Here is a 23,178-nt window from a genome sequence, read left to right as displayed (position 1 = left end):
AGAGTGACAATAATACGATGGCAAGAGTCCAGTGGTGTCTATGTAGATTACACTTTTAGAAGCCGTCACACAGAATTATTCCAATCTCTCTCTCTGTCCATACATCCTTATTTGTTTCTCTCTATATCCGTCTTTGCCTGTCTGTCTCTCTGTCGATCTCTTCGTATCTATCCGTCTCCCTCTTTCCATCTCTTTCTCTCTCTATCCATCTCTCTCCTCCTCCAGATGTGTATGTAGAAGTGGAGTATGAACAGGAGGAGAAGGAGGAGTGGGCCAAGCCTCTGGCCCAGCTATGGAAGAGTCGTTCCTGGGACCTCCAGGCAGAGAGAGAGTACAACAGACAGGTGGGCCAGAGGGCCCCCTACTGCTCCATTTGTCTGCTGTTCTACACTCACCACCAGGTAATATTCATAATATTCATTTCACTCTCTAACCATGAAAAATAGGGATGTATTAGCCATCAGATTAAAAAAGCATATGACGTCTTTAGTTCATCCGGACCAAACTGGCTTCATAAGAGGCCGCCTGATCACTGATAACATAAGACCAATACTGCACGTACTAGATGCCGACAAGGACGACACCATACCTAAGGCGATGCTGTCCCTGGATGCTATGAAAGCCTTTGACAGGCTAGAATGGTTGTATCTATGGGCAGTATTAGAAAGGATGGGGTTAGGAAAAGGATTCATTGATATGATTAAAGTACTATACAAAGACCCATCGACCAGGATTACAACAGGCACATTCATCTCCAAAATCTTTCCGGTATCACGCTCAGCCAGACAGGGTTGCCCTCTTAGTCCCGGACTATTCGATCTATCATTAGAGCCTTTAGCACAATATATAAGACAATCCCAATCCATAGAACCAATCGTAATTAAGGGCACACAACATAAAATTTGTTTATATGCGGACAACGTAATATTGTTCATGCAAAACCCCAACACCACATTGCCTCATCTGCTCAAGTTGATTGAGAACGTTGGTGATTTATCAGGATTTAAGATAAATTGGCCGAAGTCGGCTTTCCTTCCACTTAACACCCCTGCAAAAAAAGATATAACCCTCCCAGGAGAGATACCTATGGTAAAACATTTTAGATGCTTGGGAGTGGAAATATTCCCCACCATAAGACAAACGGTGAAGCACAATTACATAAAAATCCAAAACAAAATCAAAGACGACCTTGATAGGTGGGCAAAACTTAAAAACTCAGTACAGGCACGGATATCAATAGTTAAGATGGATGTACTACCTAGAATCAACTTCTTCAGTTCAATGCTACCGTTACCCCCTCCAGAGGGTTACTGGAAAAGATTACACTCCTCCACATACAAATTTATTTGGAATAACAAACCACCACGTATAAAAAGATCCACCGCACAGAGAAATAAAGCAGACGGTGGCATGGCATTTCCAGATTTTTTCCACTATTTTAAGGCGTACACATTAAGACCATTGACAACATGGTTTGACCCCCAAGCATTAGTATCCTGGAGAAAATTTGAAGAAAACATAGTAGCCCCACATAGACTGAAGGACATAGCATACACTAAACTACCAATAAAGCACTGTGAACGGAAAATTTGGCCCCATAATTACCCATGCGATCCGGATATGGCGTGAAACACAAAAAAAATATCCTAACCCACAAAAATGGCACAATCATACTCCCTTATTCAATAACAATGCACTCTTAATTGAAAAACGACCTATAAGATTCCCTATATGGGAAGAGCAAGGCATACACTCATTAGGGGATGTTTTTAACAAACAGGGTTTTTGTAGTTATGGAGAAATATGCAAAAAATGTAATCTCACCATGTCCACATGGCTTTTTTACATACAGTTACGGCTATGTTTGAAGTCTCACGGTGTTCCATTAGACATACCAATTGAACACCACAGATACCACAAATTCTTCTATGAAAGAGAGACATCGAGAGGTTTTGTTTCAGATTTTTATCATCAATTACTAACGTCCTCGTATGAAACCCTCCAACTAGACTCTGTCTGGAGGAGGGATATACCAGACCTGGAAAGTGACTTTGATTGGCAAGGAGCCTGGGCAAATGTCCAACTTACATCAAGGAACCCGGATCATCAACAAATCAATCTTAACTATATTCACAGGACATACTTGACTCCTATAAGACTGAACAGAATGGGTCTTAAACAAGACTCCAAATGCTCCCAATGTACAAACAGGGACGAAGGGACATTTATGCACATGTATTGGGACTGCCCACCAGTTAAGACATTCTGGAAAGATGTGACCCAACAAATATCAAAACTCGTATTTTGGAATATACCTGTACACCCCTCTGTATTACTATTGAATTATGTTTTTGAGTTTGCAGTAAATCCACAGCTAAAGAGATTGGTTTTATCGGGTATCACAGTAGCTAAAAAGCTGATCGCATCACGCTGGTTTCAACCGGAAAAAATGTGCCGGAAAGTTTGGTTTCTTACATATCTCGATGTGATTTATCAAGAAATATCTACAGCAAGAATTCTGGGTCTCAATGAATCCAAAATGTCAATGTGGTTAGAAGTGGTGGAGAGAATAAAAGCTAGCTTATAATGGTAGTGTCTGGTTAGGAGCGAGGGATAATGGAGGTACTATCCAAAGAGGGGTCCGGGAGGGGGGGGATCGAGCTGGAGCATATGTGTGTAGGTTTTTAGATAACAGGTATTAGGGGTATATCCTGTATAAGACATTGGTATAAATGGTAATTTCGTTGGATATACACTGTATATTAATGCTTGTGTATCTTATCGTGTGTTGTCATGTTTGTTTATATGTATGTTTATAAAAAAAAAAAAAAATAGGGATGCTCGATATTGGCTTTTTTACCTATACCGATATTGTCCAACTCTTAATTTCCGATACCGATATCAACCGATATATGCAGGGTTCCCCCCCCCCCAAAAAACGGAATAATTTCAGGTAATTAACATTACTTATTACATGGCGTTTTCACATTCGCCGAAATGCTTGCTTGTGATTGGTCAATAGCCCCCCGACTGCGGTCATTATTTTTCAATAATGACCGCTGTTTTTTCAATAATGACCGCAGTGCGCAGCTGTTGGCAATCAAACCCACTGACACACACTGTTTCAGTGCAATTAGACAGTGTTCTGCTGCCGGCGATGACAGGGGGCGGAGCGACGAGCGGAGCCAGAACACAGCGGAGCCAGAAGGCTGCCCGCGATAATAATAATCACTTTATTTGGGCTGACAGCCACAGAACAACTGCGATTTGTCAAATGAATTAGGTATATTGTTAGTAAGTTAGCCATGTAATAAGCGGGATAATGTATACTACGTTTAAAACACCTCGGCGCGGCGCCTCGGTATTTTAAACTCCGTGTCGGTCAATTATTTTGCGACAATGACCTCGTAGCCATACATTATCCCTTACATATCTCTTGTTGTGGAATTAACACAACATTATGCATACTTTTGACAATAAATAAAATCAGAATTTGTTCTTACTTGCTTGCCTGGGTAAATAAAGGTTATAGAAATGTAAAAAAAAATAATAATCATTGAAAACCCATACCGATATTTTCCGATATCACATTTTAATGCCAATATCGGCTGATAATATCTGACATCCCTAATGAAAAGGAATTTCTTCGTCAACGTTTTTTAGGGATGCACCGGTATCCGACAACGGTCCCATACCGGGCTAAAATAAGAGTATCTCCTTCTGAGATATTCCCACAATACTCAAATCTGATGCCAAGAATGTTTCAGAAATCAAAGCACAGTGACTTGATTTGCTGAATTATTTTATCGTAGAAGAATTTTCAATATCTCTAATGGAGGAAAAGGGATTATATCTCAATAACCGTTGTCTCCAAGGGCGGCTACGTGGTGCAGTAGGCAAGGCGCTCACCACGAATACTGGAGACGCTGGGTTCGCCTGTTCGAGCTCAGCGCTCCACATTGCTTTCAGTTTAGCTGGTCGTCCGTACTAATACACATTGGCAGTATTAGGGGGTGGGAAACTGATGGGTGGGGATCGGGCGTTGTGGACAGCGACTCTTACAGGTCGGTTGGTGCGCCTGCGCAGTAGAATCAGGAAGCGATGGGGGCGGCGCCCCTCCAAAGCGCAGACCCCTGACGCTGAAAGATCGCGCCGCGCAGGTGAAAAGATGTGACTGCTGTTACCTCGAGTATCGGAGGGGACTCGTGCTATGTATGACTTAGTCCACATTGCAGCCGGCTTGTGGGAGGCAAGAAACAGCGTTCAAGACAGGGGAGGGTTGAATTGGATGATACGAAATTGGGATGGGAGAAAAATAAAAAATGGGGGAAAAAGTGGATCAAAAAAAAATAACCGTTGTCTCCAAACTGATAGTCTGAGTCTCTAATGTTTATGAAAAGCAATGGATTGGATTTGTACTTGGTATCAGCTGATACTGAAAGTTTAGTACTCTGCATCTGCAGTGCAAAAATGGTATCAGTGCATCCGTAGCTGTTTTCTGGAAACAGTGTCAGCCTGATGTCCCTAGTGGCTACTGGATTTGGAATTGGCAATAGCAGCCAAAGTAGTTATTAAAATGGAAAAGTGTTTTATATCTATAGTGTTGCCAGTATTTTGTCGGCAGTGGTTGGAGGCGCTGCGAGCATGTTCACCATGAGGGAGTAGCACGTTTGGACAGTCGGAACACTGAGAAGAGCTTGCTATAATTATCTTGTCGTCATCGTAATTGTTGTAACCCATGTCCTGGTATTTATTAACCCCTTAAGCCCGATTGGCCAGGTACCGCGTTGAGATTTATTTCACGTCATAAATAGATCAATACAGTCCGTATTAATTAATGTTGCTTTTCTTTTTCAAATGTAGCCAAGAGTAAAGACCCTAACCCTATCAAAACAGCAGTCAATGTGTATTTTCAGCACTACGTTTGTTTACCAATGATTTTAAGTTTCATTAGCGAAATATGAGTTTATATAAATCTTTTCGCATTGACCTCCATAATAAGGTCATCTATAGGCCTGATATTCTATATTCATATTTCAAATTGCATGTGTCGGGATGGCAATATTCAGTACTGTATCTACAAAAAACCCTGTAAATCATCTGCCCTTTATTCATTTGCTTAGATTTCTTTGTAGACGTGATCTTAAGAAGGTGCTGAATGAGCTTAGTGGCATTATTTCTTTATAATAATTGATATTCTCCTTTTTGGTTCTTAAAAAAAAAAAGCATAGTAACAGACACAATATTTCTGACACTGGGAATACATTCCCTGAGGTCCATAGATGTCCCTAGATGCCAAGAACATGCAAATGGACCTTGTAGACTTACTTACTTGGGTATGTACCTTTTTAGGCAAATTTTCAAAAAATATGGCTAGGGCTTAAGAGGTTATGGGGAGACTGCTTCTCACTCCTGTAGTTGATTTTCATCCGAAAATTTTAAATGTTCTTTGCACACAGGGAGCGAAATTAAAGCCCGCCAAGCGCCATTGGCGGGCAGATTTTACGTTTGGCGGGTGGGACTGAGAGGTCTGTCCGCCATGTGGCGGGCAACGAAACAGTCATGTGAAAACCGATCGAATAACATGATCCAATTCTTAGCGGAGTTCTCACTCGCTGTCAAGCACACAGACATGCAACGCGCTGCTCCTCCCTCCTCCAGCCCCTCCCAACCCCATGTAAACAGAGAGGCTAAAGTCTAACGTTAGCTACCGTTACAAAATGACCCAGTCAACTATTCATTTTTAGTTTAATACTGAGGCATTGTCCGTTATCTAGCCGGCTAGCTACTGATAGCTCCCGATATCAACAAATGCTCCAGCAAGTCTAGTAGTGCATAATACCTCCGTTGGATAGGTAGCTACCTAGTACACGTTAGCTCCAGTAGGGTCCAGCTGCAGCGCTGGAGAATCCTTGCTGGAGCTGGAGGCTACAGTATAGGGTCCAGCTGCAGCGCCGGAGAATCCTTGCTGGAGCTGGAGGCTACTCGAGTATACACACAGACAGTGGAGCTGTTTGCAGATAGCGAGCATTTTGACTTGTTGCGTGGTGGCGATGTCTCACAGATAATACAACTACAAGTATGATTATATAATATATATATTTTATTAAAAAAAAGAGAAATTAAAAAAATTGGCTGGTAAGAAATATGCTTGGCGGATAGATTTTTCTCATCTACCAGTCACTGGCCGGTGAGTCAAAAAGTAAATTTTCGCTCCCTGTTTGCACATATTCTAAGATGTCCATAGCGATGTGTGTGGCTATCTCTCAAAATTAATTGTGTGGCATCTTGCAATCTTTTCGAAATATGTACGAAACCTTCTCTGCTAATCTCCCCTCCACACGAGGGTAGTGCTGTTTTCAGTTTTCACACATCAAGGTAAATACGGAAATGCGTGGCTCAAGGCCAGTGGGACGATCACAGGGCTGTTGCAGACGCAAGTGCCCTCCTCCTAGTCATGGTGCACAGAGGCTCTGCGCTCTACATCTTCTTAAGTGAATTGAAATTTGAGTTCTCTCTCAGATGTCTACCCTTTAGGAGAGAATGCTGCATGTTCATAAATCTTCCTGGACTTTTTTAAATCGACATTTTACAATTTTGCACTTATTACTGTACATTTTACTGTATATGTTAGAATGTATATACATATCATAATCTATATCCCGGACCGTATTTTATTTTTTATTCTTATTCGTGACTTTTGTTTTTGACTACCTAAATGATTGCTGTGAGCGATCTGTAGTGCTGAATTTCCCTCGGGATAAATAAAGTATTTCTAATCTATTCTAAATACTGACTGAACTCGCTCAGGACTCCTCACGACTCCCCTCTCCTCACTCTGCAGGCAGAGTCGGACGACGTTGACGCCGGTCCGAAGCTGGTGGGTCGTCGCGGAGGCAGACAGCGGTCCAAGCCCATCATCCCGGAGATGTGCTTCAACACCCACACCAAAAAGACCAACGAGAGCGGGGAGGGCCAGCTGTCCAACCCGCGGCTAGGGCAGGACGGCACCTGCCAATTGGTCAGCTGTTCCCAGTGCTTTGTCCGCGTACATACCAGTAAGGACCAATCAAATCACTCCATAACACTATACCCCAGTCCTTTGTATAGCACATTTCATACATAGCTGGGAATTCAAAATGCTTGTACTGCAAACAATAAAAAGGCAGTCGGTCATAAAATTGGAAATGAAAAGGATGCCAACAAGTGCCCTAGCGTTTTATAGTTGAAAAGGATGTGGAGTGTGTGGATGATGAATCCAGCCAGTGTTGTAGTCGGGGCACTAAATCTCGAGTCCGAGTCAAGTCTCGAGTCCCCAGTGTTCGACTGCGAGTCACCAAAGAAGAGCCCGAGTCGAGTCCTCATTACCCTAGTCCGAGTCCAAGAAGTCATCAAGTTTGAGTCCACTCCACTCTGGCAGTCAAAGAGCTGACATACAAATATAAAAATGTCTACATTAAACATAAATGACACGGCGGTCACTATTTCAAAGGGAGTTTATTTACTTTATGACACAATAGCCAAACAAATGCACTAGCCATCAATATCTTATGGCAAATGATTAGGGCCTATTACATTTATTTTTATTTTTTATAAATAACTATTTATCAATCAACAAGTCTGAGTCTGCACCTTCCAAGTCCGAATGCAGTCAATGCTCGAGTCCAAGTCAGAGTCATCAGTGCTCAAGTCGAGTCACAAGTCCTGAAAATCAGTCCAGGACTCTGACTTGAGTCAGAGTCCTGAACTTACAACACTGAATCCAGCATTGCAGCTCAGCCTACTCTGTGGAGGTTTCAAATTACAATGTGATATGACATTTTTATGTCATTACCTTCTAATACATGGTGCCATTTAATAAAATGTTTTTATTTTCCTTTACTTCTTTTTAGATTATTTTCTACCTACAGTGCCTCAAATCAGTCAGTCGGTGTCCTTTGTAAATATACAACGTTTAAGGATGCTGAAATGCTGGCTCAAAACCTGAGCCAAAAGGAGATTCAGAGACATTTCACCCAGTGTTTTTAAGCTGTCTCATCTAATCAGTGCGGTCTAGTTTGCAACTAAATGTTTTTCATGGCACATAAATATGATGGCTGAAGTCCCACCATTTCTACCTATTTGGAAACAATTTATACACTAGATCACCACCTGTTGCCAATTCCCTCATCCCACTAAAATGTGTTGCGTTAGAAATATAATGATAATCTGCAAGGATCATAAATAGATAACAAATTGCTATAGACATGTCTTTAATAATACTATAAAACTTTTAATTTCTTTTATAAAGCTGAGACTAATTGCCTGACGAGGGAGCTGTCTCTTCTCTGTGGCCGACAGACATGCACACACACACACACACACACACACACACACACACACACACACACACACACACACACACACACACACACACACACACACACACACACACACACACACACACACACACACACACACAGTAACTTCCCTCTTGTTGAGAGAACCTATATCAAGAAGTGTTGGTGGCATGACGACGATGATGATGGTGTACTCACTTTCCAAGGTTGTCACAGACTACATTTACTTTTTTGCTAGATAACCTTGTGTGTTCATTTCATTCAATACAGCATTGTTTTAATCCAAAGTTACTTATTTGCACAATGAAACAAAAAAAGAACAATGCAACAAATGAAATTGATCAAAAACTATTAGAGGTTTATAAAGGTATCTCACCTAAATAAACAAGAGACAATAATAAAGAAATAAAACGGATAAACAAACTACATATATTATACGTTATGAGAAATAAGTGGCAGTAAATAAAGCAAAGACACAATAGATATATCTGACTTCCAGAGGATTTGTATGTTGAGCTGCCACTGCCAACAGCCCTCTGGCATGTTCCCCGTCACCCCGTACATCTCTTACTTTCATTAAACGTAGCGTGTGTTGAATCAATTAGCAATAAATATGCCTGGTGCAAAGCCAGTACATCTGCTAAGCAGTGGTTAAACAGAGTTTAATGGTTTAGTTTGAAAAGAATTTAATTGTACAAACTGGATTTCACTTTGGTTTCTTTTCCACGGTTTCTCATACTGAATATCTAGCTCCCAAACCCCAAATTAATTATTGTGCTGCCTTGGTTTACTTTACTTATTGTGCTGCATGGGGTTACTTTACTTATTGTGCTTTCTAATTTCTATTTCTAATTACTATTAAAACACTTAATAAATGATGCACCTAACTAATGACAATGCTACTAAACTGGGTCTGTGATCTTCTGTGAGACAATAACGGTGCCTGATATAGGCTACCTGATACCAGATGTATAGACGGATATATAGTCTTAGTATTTCCCTGTGCACTATTTCTGTCTCTACGCCTGTATGTCAAACAGCCTGCCAAACAGCTCTTCTCCAAGTGCTCTATTACTGTAACAAAAACTGACCTCCGCATCCAAATTAGTTTAAAGGAAAATGTGGTGGTAATATATTTGAATTACATGTATACATAGTACCACAAATAAACACATATTAAGCTTGTCTAAACATTTATGAGTTATGATGTTATCAGAAAAGTAAAAGGACTATCTTTTCTGCATAAGGAAACTCATAGGCTTTACTCATCATCGTTCGGTGAATAAACAAGGCTGCACAGATGCTGTGAAGTGAAATGATCTCAACTTTTTCTAACTTTTTCCTCTTGGGCAGAGATGTTTGACAGTGGAATGTCATTCAACTCTCTGCATAGGAGTGTGTCGGTCATACTGGGAACTTCACAAGTTGATGCGTCTTTACCTCAGTCACGAAGACGGATCCTTGTGCTTTTGGTTGCATGTTGCTAAATGAAGTGTTTGGGATTCAGACGTGTTCTTTCCTGTCCCTGCTCAGGTTGCTATGGAGTGTCTGGTAAGGGGACGGAGCTAGACCGCTGGCTGTGTGCCCGCTGTGAAGCCGGCGCCATTACGGAGGTAAGATCATGATATTATAGACCAAGGTTTCTTGGAAATGGGTCCAGAACCAAAATGGGTCACAGGCCTAAAGTACATAAATGGTACATGGACTGCATTTACAGCGCTTTTATCCAAATTGCTTTACAACTTATGCCTCACATTCACCCATTCACTCACACCGACTGCAGAGGTAACCATGCAAGGTGCCCAACCTGCTCATCGGGAGCAGTTAGAGGGTTAAGTCACAAGTGTCTTGCTCAAGGACACTTCGACACGCTGCCGGAATCGACAACTGCTCTACCTCTTAAAGGAAAACTCCAACATTTTGGGAAATTAGCTTACCGTAATTCCTCTAATAGTAACCGGGTCTCAAATACAAGCCGGGTCTCTATTAATGGCCGGGTGCGCTCTTGAGCTAAGCAATTATAAGCCGGCCTCCTAATACAAGCCGGGTTACTAATATACTGAGCTGCATACTGAGCTAGTTACTTGATTTCACTTTGAAAACGTTGAAATGACCAGTGACTACCTGTAATTGCACTGTTTACTATTTCATACAGTACTTGGTTTCAATAAATGAACCCAGTACATTTTACTGGGTTCAAACTGACACAAAATGTTGATTTATTCATTATGATCCGTTTGAAAATTTGAAATATAGGCCTCCCTCTTATACAGGCCTCCTCCTAATACAAGCCTGGTACCCGCTACAGTTGAAACAAATACAAGCCGGGGTTACTATTAGAGGAATTACGGTATTTAACATCTTCCCTGGAGTTAGACAAGAAGATACATACCTTTTTTGTCTCTGTGCGTGCATTTAGCTTAGGCAACAGTCGCTCCGTTAGCATAGCTTAGCTTCATCACTGGAAGTGAGGCAGATCCGGAGCCTTACAGTGTATAGGTAGTTTGATTGATTGATTGAAAAGTTTATTAACAGATTGCAGAATACACTCCAAATACAACTCCAAAACGTTCATGTAAACATGTTGTGACCTGTGTATTCACCACGTGGAGAAATAAAAAATAATTGAATTAGACAATTATGTTTTATAAGCAAATATACTCTGAACTATTTTTTGGCCCAACCACTCCTCTCTGAGCCCAGACAGTGATTTCAACGTGACGCTGTGTTTGTTTACATTCTCATTCATTCAAAAGATCCGAACCGATTGAAGTTTATGGATACCATGACTTGAAATCCTCTTACCTTGACGATTAAAAGCCTCCCCAATTTAGAAAACAGTAATCCAATGGCTGGTATTGTTATATACCGGACGCTCTGAGCTAGGTTAGTTTAGGTTAGTTGTAACGTTAGTTTAGGTTCGTGTTAACGTTAGATAATGTACAAAATAAAAGTTTTCCGCTGCTATAAACGTCGCACTTTTATTTTGACAACCCCAGAAAGGAAGTCATCATATATGCTTTACGATCCTGATCTGTGTTAGCTCCGGTTAACTCAGAGCATCCGGTATATAACAATACCAGCCATTGGATTACTGTTTTCTAAATTGGGGAGGCTTTTAATCGTCAAGGTAAGAGGATAGGTAGGGCTTTCCTTTTTTTGAAGGGGTGGAGATGGGAGCGACTATCAGTGAAGTGGTGGAGATGGGAGCGACTGTCGGGAGTGAAGTGGTGGAGATGGGAGCGACTGTCAGTGAAGTGGTGGAGATGGGAGCGACTGTCAGTGAAGTCGTGGAGATGGGAGCGACTGTCGGTGAAGTGGTGGAGATGGGAGCGACTGTCAGTGAAGTGGTGGAGATGGGAGCGACTGTCAGTGAAGTGGTGGAGATGGGAGCGACTGTCAGTGAAGTGGTGGAGATGGGAGCGACTGTCAGGAGTGAAGTGGTGGAGATGGGAGCGACTGTCGGAAGTGATAGTGGTGGAGATGGGAGCGACTGTCGGGAGTGAAGTGGTGGAGATGGGAGTGACTGTCGGGAGTGAAGTGGTGGAGATGGGAGTGACTGTCGCGAGTGAAGTGGTGGAGATGGGAGTGACTGTCAGGAGTGAAGTGGTGGAGATGGGAGAGACTGTCAGTGAAGTGGTGGAGATGGGAGCGACTGTCGGGAGTGAAGTGGTGGAGATGGGAGCGACTGTCGGGAGTGAAGTGGTGGAGATGGGAGCGACTGTCAGTGAAGTGGTGGAGATGGGAGCGACTGTCAGTGAAGTGGTGGAGATGGGAGCGACTGTCGGGAGTGAAGTGGTGGAGATGGGAGCGACTGTCGGGAGTGAAGTGGTGGAGATGGGAGCGACTGTTGGGAGTGAAGTGGTGGAGATGGGAGCGACTGTCGGGAGTGAAGTGGTGGAGATGGGAGCGACTGTCAGTGAAGTGGTGGCGATGGGAGCGACTGTCAGGAGTGAAGTGGTGGAGATGGGAGCGACTGTCAGTGAAGTGGTGGAGATGGGAGCGACTGTCAGTGAAGTCGTGGAGATGGGAGCGACTGTCAGTGAAGTGGTGGCGATGGGAGCGACTGTCAGGAGTGAAGTGGTGGAGATGGGAGCGACTGTCAGTGAAGTGGTGGAGATGGGAGCGACTGTCAGTGAAGTCGTGGAGATGGGAGCGACTGTCAGTGAAGTGGTGGCGATGGGAGCGACTGTCAGGAGTGAAGTGGTGGAGATGGGAGCGACTGTCAGTGAAGTGGTGGCGATGGGAGCGACTGTCAGGAGTGAAGTGGTGGAGATGGGAGCGACTGTCAGGAGTGAAGTGGTGGAGATGGGAGCGACTGTCAGGAGTGAAGTGGTGGAGATGGGAGCGACTGTCAGGAGTGAAGTGGTGGAGATGGGAGCGACTGTCAGTGAAGTGGTGGAGATGGGAGCGACTGTCAGGAGTGAAGTGGTGGAGATGGGAGCGACTGTCGGGAGTGAAGTGGTGGAGATGGGAGCGACTGTCAGTGAAGTGGTGGAGATGGGAGCGACTGTCAGGAGTGAAGTGGTGGAGATGGGAGCGACTGTCGGGAGTGAAGTGGTGGAGATGGGAGCGACTGTCAGTGAAGTGGTGGAGATGGGAGCGACTGTCAGGAGTGAAGTGGTGGAGATGGGAGCGACTGTCGGGAGTGAAGTGGTGGAGATGCTACTGAAGGATATCGAGCTCGTCTGCTTCTTAACATCTGTCTGATGTCTTTGTGGAGAGGCTGCTCTCGGTCGTGAGCGGTGCGTGAACAGACGAGAGATTGATGCAGCGTTGATCCTGTGAAGAGTGATATTCAAGTCAAAGAGTTTTATAAACATCCTCTTTGTCAGAAAACTCTAAGCAGCGCGGTCCAGCAAAAAATATGAATTCCTCAAAAGGCCTACATGGTGCTGAAACCATTGTCTTGGATTGACCAGATTTGTGTTTTAAGGGAGGGGTAACCAGGCATCCAGTAACAATATTAAGACATAATTTCTATCAGCCATTGCTGCTGCTCAGCCATTTGGCATATTTGACCTACTTAGCCTACTGGAAATGAGTTGCTTTATACATTATCTAAACCTTATTCTTACATATTGTATTATTACTTTACTGTCTATATATAAAGCACGTTTAAAAACTCAAGAGCCAACCAAAGTGCTGTACAGTCGAAGCATAATAATTCATAATACAAAAAGGCTCAGCAGGACAAGACAGTACTGTCAGAGAATAGGATAACAGTAGGCCAACACACGGATAGAGTAGCACAAAGTACAATATAGCACACAGGGGATAGAATAACACAAGAACAGATACAAGGGGGAAGGGCAAATTAAAATTGCATGAGAGTGTGAGTAAGGGTGTGGGAAAATCAGGGTTTATGGAAGGCTAGGGAGTAAAAGTGAGTTTTTAATAATAATATTCAATTTGTACCACACTTTATATTTGTGAAAATCTCAGTGCTACAGGAGATAAAGATAAAAAGTTAAATGAATAAAAACAATTAAAATGAATAAAACAACCAATGAAATGGAAGAACATAAAAATAAAATAAAAAATAATAAAATGAATAGAAGTTTAAAAAAAAAAAAAAAAAAAAAAAAAAACATCCAGAGCGGGTGGAAGTCGGGGGAGCGATGAGCTCCTTTAGATAGGAGGGGGCATTGCTGTGGATGCACTTATGGGTGAGGAGGGAGACCTTGTATTCAACCCTGGAGGAGACGGGGAGCCAGTGTAGGGAATGGAGTATGGGTGTGATGTGATCATATTTTTTAGTCTGGACTTAAATGTCTCCAGCGAGGGGGCAGTTCTCATCTCCAGGGGTAGCTGGTTCCACAGGGGGGGGGGGGGGGGGGGTGGCAGCCGAGCCTGGTTGGAGGATCTTAGTGACCTGGGTGCTGAGTAGGGGGTTATGAGCTCTGTGATGTACAGGGGTGCTGCACCCGATAGTGCCTTAACACTTTGAGTGCCACGCCGGGTTTTCCTTTTTACCCCCTTGATGCCACCATCCACTCCCAATGTTAACGTTAATATCGCCTAATCTATGTTTAAAATTATGGCTATGTGTCTAATCTGCCCGTCGCTTATCAAAGACTCATTTTCCAGTCAACATTGGCAAGGCAGATTGTATTTTTATCGCTTCATTTCCGTTTGATAGCATTTTGAAAATCACCCGTTTTCCGGGGAAAAACAACACATTCTATGATAATTGCCTTTTACTGGAATATTCCAGAACGTTGTCATTTGTCGGCCTATTCATGAATCGTTTTCAAATAAATGCTAGATGATCGATAGTATATGTGTGCGCACGCACGCTTGTGCCGTGCGCTGATAATCGCTGCTGTTATTTCCTCATGGCTTTTACAGTCAAAACAGCTATATCACATATAGTGGAAACGCTTATATCTCCGTGAAAACGAGTCTGATTATCCTAACACTGATAACATAGCTTCCTTACTTGAGGTCAGATGGTATCCAAATGGTTTATTCCAATTTCCGATCGCCATTCGAAAAAATCGATAAATGTATTGATCAACCGTGTATACAGATCCGCGCAGCTCAGAGGCTCCAGAATGAACTCTGGTAGACCCCGGCTGCATCAGTGAGAAGTAAAATGTGGAGTCAGAAATCCGTTCTCCCATTCACTTTCATTGAGTCCATTCCAAAAGGGTGATTTACCATCTGGGAGACGATAGGGGGCGCTTTTTTCAGATCCGAGCGCCGGCGGTCCCTGGATCTCCAACGGTAGGCTCGCGTGATGCAATATGATTTCAGATCGCTAATAAAATTAAAATAACCAGAATATTCTCAGGCGTGGCACTCAATGGTCGGGGCGTAAACCCGAATATTCTCGGGCGTGGCACTCAAATTGTTAAAGGCCAGGAGGAGGATTTTTTATTATATTCCAAATGGGACTGGGAGCCAGTGGTGTTCTCTCTTTCTGGTGCCATTAAGGAACCTAGCTGCAGAGTGCTGTACCATTTGAAGGCGGGACATGGCTGCTTGACTAATGCCGGTGTAGAAGGCATTGCAGGCGTGATGTGACGAATGCATTGATTACTCTTTCCAGGTCAACGGGTGAAAGGATTGTTTTTATTTTTGTGATGTTGCAGAGTTGGAAAAAGCAGGATTTTGAAACAACGTTTCAAAATGACTGGAGAAGCGAGCCGTGGCTCCTCCCTCAACACCAGGTTGGGTTTTGGGGGCAGGGGAGAGGAGGGTGTCCTTCTCACAACCATATATCAGCAAAATGCCTCTTAATTTCCACACTTTCATGAAATCAAATTATAATAATAAAAAATAAAAGCCATTTTACTGTGCACTGTCACCTTTGTCCCGTCACACAACATTGATTCCTTACTGCTCTAAATGGACAGCATTCTCAGATAACCTCCCACTAGTAATCGTTCATGCTGCTCATATTACTCTGTAAAAACCTTCAGTCATCTCTGCTTTTTACAGACCTCACAACAGCTGAGCTGGATGACGAGGGGTCAGACATGTTGTGTCACGCTACGTCAGCTCCACAGCTGCTCTGCCTCCAAAGGCCTCAGTGTGGAGGGCTCGTCTTGTCCTCCTTTTAGTTTTAATCATCTTTTCATCATCGGTTTTGTAATAACATTACGAGGCCATTGCGTCTCCTCCTGCGAGCAGAAATTAACATACGCCTTGTCGCCTTCTAATTGTGAAATATAACAAATTGTTAGAACATACATTTTTGTGTGTGGTAAACTAGGAGAAACATATGGTGGAGGGATTTAACCTCAATCTTTTGGTGATTTATTTGAGCTTGATATATGACTCCCTTATAATTTATGCATCACAGCCAATTGGGTTGTACACATCACTTGGAACAGGTCATTGTGAAACGCATCACTTGGATCAGGTTGTTGTGAAACATCACTTGTGTAACTGAGGGGTACAATTCCCTGACTGTATTGATAAGTATGGTATCATTAAACCACTACCGCTTTATGTACTTTAACTACTGGCCATACAGTACACGATATCTAAATATGATGAACACTTTCCCACAATGAAATCGGGTCCACACAAAGGTAATAATCAAATATTTAATATATAGCAAAAGGTACATATAATAGTTACTATTACATTTATGATTTGAATGCACTTGTAAGGCAAATGAGTACTCGTAGGCAAATCAACACTGAATGTCCAATCTCTGGTTACGCAGGAAGCAAGTATACAACCTGGCTCTTAGGGAATTAGATCTATGGTACTCTTAATGATATAGCAGGATATTCTGGAAGGGGTCCTCCCGGTTGTAGGCCGGTAGGGGGGGTAGGAGAGCCGTCGGTAGTAGACCGTCTGGTCAACGATGTCTAGGGAGACTTCAAGTACAGAAGACAGTGCAGTAGACTCTTGATCCGCAGATGAATACACCTTGGTTCTCTTGTAGGCTGTAGCTCCACAGTGAAGAAGAAGCTAGGCGACCTCAGTCTCTGAGCGCCGACTCAACTTGACTCCTCTCGGGGGTAAATCCAACACTCACAGGCGTCGGCGATTATCCGCTCCACAAATCACAGTACCAAAGCAAATATATTCCAGCCGCATAGGGCTCAGCAGTCGTCGGGTAGGTAATCCAGTGTACATGTCCCTCGGTCCTCGTCTAGATCTCCTCGGATGAAAGCGCCATGTGTGGTCGGCCCCAGCCTGGATAAGACTCTAGATAACACGAGGAAGCGTTGGAGATGCTGGTCACTTTAGAACTCTAACCGCACGATGCACCATACACGATAGACTATTATTACTTAATAGAAATACGTCGCACTCGACGGTACAGTGCCAAACTCTGACAATTCAGCTATTAATTCGCACGAGGTATCAATGCTATTCTAAGGCCAAACAGGCCATACTACACCGCACGCGGTATCGTGGGTGAGGCTTCACGTTCTGTTACTTAGTTGGGTAGAAGGGTAAAGGACTAAGGGTCTTCTACATTTACTTGCGCCATATTTATATGCACGGTGAACAAATAGTGCCACTCTCATTTCGGTAGCCGTATCCCTGAGCGGAGCCGGGGCTAGTACGGACATGTCTCGTCGGTACCTTTGAACTTGACGTCAGGGGCTGGTCCCTGGCGCCTGGTCCTTTTGTCCAATAAGAGAATGAACTATTATGGGCTATAGTAGGCTAAAGGGATATTCCGTGTATATGTACAAGGAATATACAAGGGATATCAAACGATATACAAATACTATTCAATATATATCAATAAATAAATATATATATTCGGTTTAATCTGATCCTTCGTAACAACTTGGATCAGGTTGTTGTGAAAGATCACTTGGAACAGGTCGTTGTGAAACACATCACCTGCCAGTGCCACTAGGGGCCAGTGTTGTTTGATTTGAGGCACTTCAAAGCCAGTGGTGGGGGGAAAAACATAATTTAGCTACTTAAAGTAGAAATACCCTGATACTGATGGATTAGTACTTAGTTTGATCCCACTGGTTATTGGAGGCTGGTCCCACTGGTTATTGGAGGCTGGTCCCACTGGTTATTGAAGGCTGGTCCCACTGGTTATAGGAGGCTTGTCCCACTGGTTGTGGGAGGCTGGTCCCACTGGTTGTGGGAGGCTGCTCAGGCTGGTCCCACTGGTTATAGGAGGCTTGTCCCACTGGTTGTGGGAGGCTGCTCAGGCTGGTCCCATTGGTTGCTGGAGGCTGGTCCCATTGGTTGCTGGAGGCTGGTCCCACTGGTTGCTGGAGGCTGGTCCCATTGGTTGTGGGAGGCTGGTCCCACTGGTTATAGGAGGCTGGTCCCACTGGTTGTGGGAGGCTGGTCCCACTGGTTATTAAACATTTTCTGAAGAGAATAAGATCAGTTAATTTCCTCTATTTTAAAAGAAATGCCCATAAACTAGAAGAAATCTTTAGTTCTCATTCTGAGAATCCAAACATTGTACAATTATATACAGTAGGTAATGCATTTATTAACAGACACCATATTGTTATCAACACCCAGACACCCCCTCCCCACATCTAATAAAGACCCTCTCCAGATGTATTTTAAACCATAACAAAATTATTAATTAACTATTTGGATAATATGATTATTGGTTATTCTTCGATAAACGACTGAAAATGTCTTTGCAGCATTTCGACACCTTTACCCTAAATGAGATGCAAGGAGCTATGGATATGGAAATTGGCAACAAGCGCCCATTGATATTTACCAGGAAGTCGGCACATGATGTCGATAGCTACTCGGCTTTCTGTGTTTGCTGAAGCTAAAGGTGTCAAGTTACCACATCTGACCATAATAGGTTCAACCTATTAGTGACATCACACATGCAACTCAGATTTCAGAGAAGTACAGAAGTTCTGCCTCTTCAGGGGAAGAATGTGAGAAAGGAGCTCTGGTGACTAGTTTTGTACAAATAACAACCTGGATAATGGAGGGTATTCCCCCAAGAGGTCTTGACCATTAAAACACACAGTTTTGAGTAGAGGGGATCTTTAAGTCCTCCCAGCCAAGACATTAAAACAAGTACAGCATTGATAGAGTTTTTCCCTTTTTGGATTTCTGACGACACTCCTATCCTACTCCCCACTTTATTGCTTGAGGGGTTTTGTTATGTGGTTTAGCCGGAGAACCTTTGAGAATGCATTGATCAATATTGTTGCAATATTGTTTTACAATTGTGATATTGTGGTAATATTGGTGTCTATGTACAATTGATAATGGTGATATATGAGCTGCTGCGAGGGTAGTCTTTGACTTTTTGTGCCATGATTATTATAATTTTTTTTTCTTTTTTTATATATAATTGTCAAATAATAATTAAACTAAACTGAGCCTCTTTAGCACTGGATTCATGTAAAGGCCAGCTGGTCTGAGTCGATAAGAGTTCATCCGTTGTATCTTGTTGACACACTGTTGGGGAAATGGGCCAAAGAGGAGGATGTTGATCCAGGCCGCCGCACCGCCAGCTCTACACCATGTGTGGGAGGAGTTGCTCACACACACGCACACACGCACGCACACACACACAAGCATAACACACATGGATATATAACCCACACATTAACACAATGTTGCACACTCACAGAAATGCACATGTAGCTATTCACAAATTAGCATTTTCCTAAACACAGGTGCAGACTTCTGCACATTCATGTCACTCACTCTGTCACAAATTCACATACACACTTTGATGACAACCCCCTTTACTCTGCTTTGATGTTGTCTTTTGATTCAGAGAGTTGCCGTACTACTTGCTTACCCCATACTTGGCATGCTTCACACAATGACGAGCACTCTGAGAAATAAGGAAAGTATTCATAATTAATAATATGACCTCTTTCTGTCCCTCCCTCTGTCCCTCAGGACTGCTGTCTGTGTTCGCTGAGAGGTGGAGCGCTGCACAGAGCCAACAACGACAAGTAAGCATTTACCAGAACACAGACATCGTGTAGCCACAGCATCTTCAAAGAAATGGATTCTGTAGTTTTTGCTTGCTTATAGGGATGTGTGGATCTTTTGAGTTGTAGTTGGTTATTTTTGGATTATCAACTCCTAGCACATTGTACAGTGTAGCAGACATACAGTGTAGTAGTGGAGAGTGGGCACTGGGCAGTCCACTTAACCTGACCCGCCAGATGGTCTGTTACACAGAACCATCTGGGAAGTCCGTTGAAACGGTTCGGAACAGCGCAGACACTTAAACAACACAGTTGGCAGAGTATCTTTTGCCCGTGGCCTACAGTGGCTCCTCAAAGGACACTGGTTGGTCTGAGCCACTGTGGTTGGGCATAACTTGAAGCCTGATGAGATGGATTCTCGCGTGATTTCATGAACAGCTATTCTTTCTTCCCCTAAAACTCATAAACCTATAGAGTAAATTTACAGTTGAGTGCATCAAGCATCCTCGGGCTGAACGCACCCCCCTCCCTCTTTCATACATGGACACACACGCACACAGACATCTCTCGCTCTCTCCCTCTCCCTCACACACACACAGACACACAGATGCACACAGACATCTCTCACTCTCTCTCCCTCTCACACGCAAACACATGCACACACATCCCTCGCGCTCTCTCCCTCTCACACACAGACAGACATCTCTCGCTCTCTCTCCCTCTCACACACACACGGACATCTCTCGCTCTCTCTCCCTCTCTCACACACACAGACATCTCTCGCTCTCTCTCCCTCTCACACACACACGGACATCTCTCGCTCTCTCTCCCTCTCTCACACACACAGACATCTCTCGCTCTCTCTCCGTCTCTCACACACACAGACATCTCTCGCTCTCCCTCTCATACACACAGACATCTCACTCGCTTTCTCCCTCACACACGAGCACAAGCCTTCTCTTGTCATCTATGTATTGAGGACACATTAAGTGAATGTCAGTCTAAATGACAAGAAAGGCCTCAGGCCAGAAGCAGCATCCCTCTCCCTAATGGCTTGTGTGGGCTAGGCTCAGCTGGCACTCAGCTGGCAAGGAGACCCTTAGCTTAGTTGGCGTTAGCAGCTAATGTTAGTTTAGGTTTTACCGTGGTGTGGGCATAAAGGAATGGCGAGAATGCAAGGCATGTTAGACGCATTGGACTCATTGCTCGCAGAGTCTATTACTAAATGGAAAGTAGTCAGCTTATGTTCTTTCAAGACATGATGTCAATACCTAATCGGCTTTCTGTGTATCCTGAAGCTAAAGGTGTCAAGTTACCACATATTGCACCATGATAGGTGACCTCTTGCTCTATCCCATATTGACCTGTAATGTTCCTGAGACCCCTGTGCTTCAAACTAGGGATGCATCTGACTTTGTGAGTTTGTGTGAGCTCTCACACCCAAATTAGGTTTTGGTCTATGGAGCAGGCTTATATTTGACCTCTAGCTTTAGGAGAGAGTGGTGTGTGTTCAGAAATTCTGATTGAACTGTCATGGGAAACAGGAAGAACATGCGAGTTCTTAAATGGGTGACATTCTCATTTTTAAGGCTTATAGTAATCTGTATTGGCAGTAGAAAAAATTATATCAATATGCTGCTAACATACCTTTGATAAACCACAGTGGCTTAGATATGATGCTGATTGTCCTGAATGTGTTCCCTGTTTGCTGTGGTGCAGGTGGGTCCACGTGCTCTGTGCAATCACTGTTCTGGAAGCTCGATTTGTCAACATCACAGACCGCAGCCCCATCGACCTCAGCGCCATTCCTCTGCCAAGGTTCAGACTGGTAAGACATGAGCAGGCCAAAAAAACCTCAATGTGCAATTGCATCATGATATCTGTGATGTTGTTGCATTATCTACTGGATTTACTTCTGCAAGCAAAACTTCCTCAGTTTTCAAAAATATTAGAAAAACTCTTCAACAACAGATTAGATAAATTCATTGGTAAACATAATTTACTCACCGATAGCCAGTATGGATTCAGAACACACCGGTCAACATCACTAGCATTAATAGAACTCATTGAAAAAAATCACAAATTCCATAGATAAAAAAAAAACATGTAGCTTGAGTATTCATTGACCTAAAAAAAAGTATTTGATACTATTAATCATGATATATTAATCAGGAAATTGGAGAGATATGGGATCAGGGGGGTAGTATTGGACTGGGTGCGAAGCTATCTAAATAAAAGACAACAATTTGTGACAATGAGAGATTATAAATCTGAATGTTTGGACATTGCTTGTGGTGTCCCCCAGGGGTCAGTGTTGGGTCCAAAACTGTTCATCTTGTACATTAACGAGATATGTAAAGTATCCAATCTATTTAAATTATTTTATTTGTGGATGACACTAATATTTTTTTTTCTGGTGAGAATGTCCAGCAGCTTTTAGAGGTCATCACATCTGAAATGAAGAAATTGAAGGAATGGTTTGATAGAAACAAATTATCATTGAACTTGAGCAAAACTAAAATTATGTTGTTTGGAAACTGTAGATTGGATACAAGTTAAAATAAATGATGTGATTATTGAAATATAAATACCGGTAATAAATTCCTAGGTGTAATAATAGACCATAAAATCTGTTGGAAACCTCACATAAAACATGTCTAATCTAAACTCTCACGAAGCATTTCAGTCATGAGTAAAGTAAAGCACATTCTGGATAGAAAATCACTCTACATTCTCTACTGTTCACTAGTTTTACCATATTTAAATTACTGTGCTGAAGACTGGGGAAACAATTATAAGTCTACACTACAACCACTTTTTATACTCCAAAAAAGGGCCATAAGGATAGTTCACATTGCAGGTTATCGTGATCACTAACATATTGTTTTTTCAAAGACATTGAAGTTAAATGATCTTGTGGAATTTAAAACGGCACAATTAATGTATAAAGCAAAAAGTCATGCACTTCCAAGAAACATTCAAGAATTGTTCTTTGATAGGGAAGGGGGTTATAATCTGAGGGGAGAACACAATTTAAAAGTGCTAAATGTATGCACTACCATGAGAAGACACTGCATCTCGATGTGGAGTGAAACTGTGGAAGTCTAAATGTGGTGCTTAAGCAATGTCCAAACATGAGACAATTCAAACTGATGTATAAGGAAATGATGTTCACAAGGTACAGGGATGAGGAAGGGACTTGATATTCACGGGTGTTTACGTTTTTATTTTATTTCTTTCATGTTTTACATATGTAGTTTTAGTTTTTTTGTTTTGCATATATATATATATATTTTTTTTCTTTTTTATGTTTTAAAATAGTACACTCATTTGAGTAGTGGAAAAGGGGTAGGATTAAATAAGTGTATACTTATTACATATAATATTACATATATAATTACGTATACATGTAGATTGAGTTGTGTTTTGCTTTTGTTATTGTTTGTTTGTTTGTATTTATTGCATGT

General features: G+C 42.6%; 1 protein-coding gene across 3 annotated transcripts in view; it reads left to right on the top strand.

Annotated features, from left to right (window-relative positions):
* The window catches only part of LOC311239197 (lysine-specific demethylase 4A-like), a 174,437-nt gene that overhangs the window by 110,251 nt on the left and 41,008 nt on the right, over positions 1-23,178 (top strand). For all 3 annotated transcript variants that reach the window (XM_084327484.1, XM_084327485.1, XM_084327486.1), the window contains 5 exons: positions 226-401; positions 6,845-7,058; positions 9,873-9,952; positions 19,677-19,732; positions 21,431-21,539. In XM_084327484.1, coding sequence (XP_084183610.1) covers positions 226-401; positions 6,845-7,058; positions 9,873-9,952; positions 19,677-19,732; positions 21,431-21,539 — 635 coding nt within the window. The remainder of the gene's footprint in view (positions 1-225; positions 402-6,844; positions 7,059-9,872; positions 9,953-19,676; positions 19,733-21,430; positions 21,540-23,178) is intronic.

This window comes from Notolepis coatsorum (genome assembly GCF_963971535.1).
Source record: "Notolepis coatsorum genome assembly, chromosome: 13".
Classification (NCBI taxonomy): Eukaryota; Metazoa; Chordata; class Actinopteri; order Aulopiformes; family Paralepididae; genus Notolepis; species Notolepis coatsorum.
This window is presented reverse-complemented; position numbering and strand designations above follow the sequence as displayed.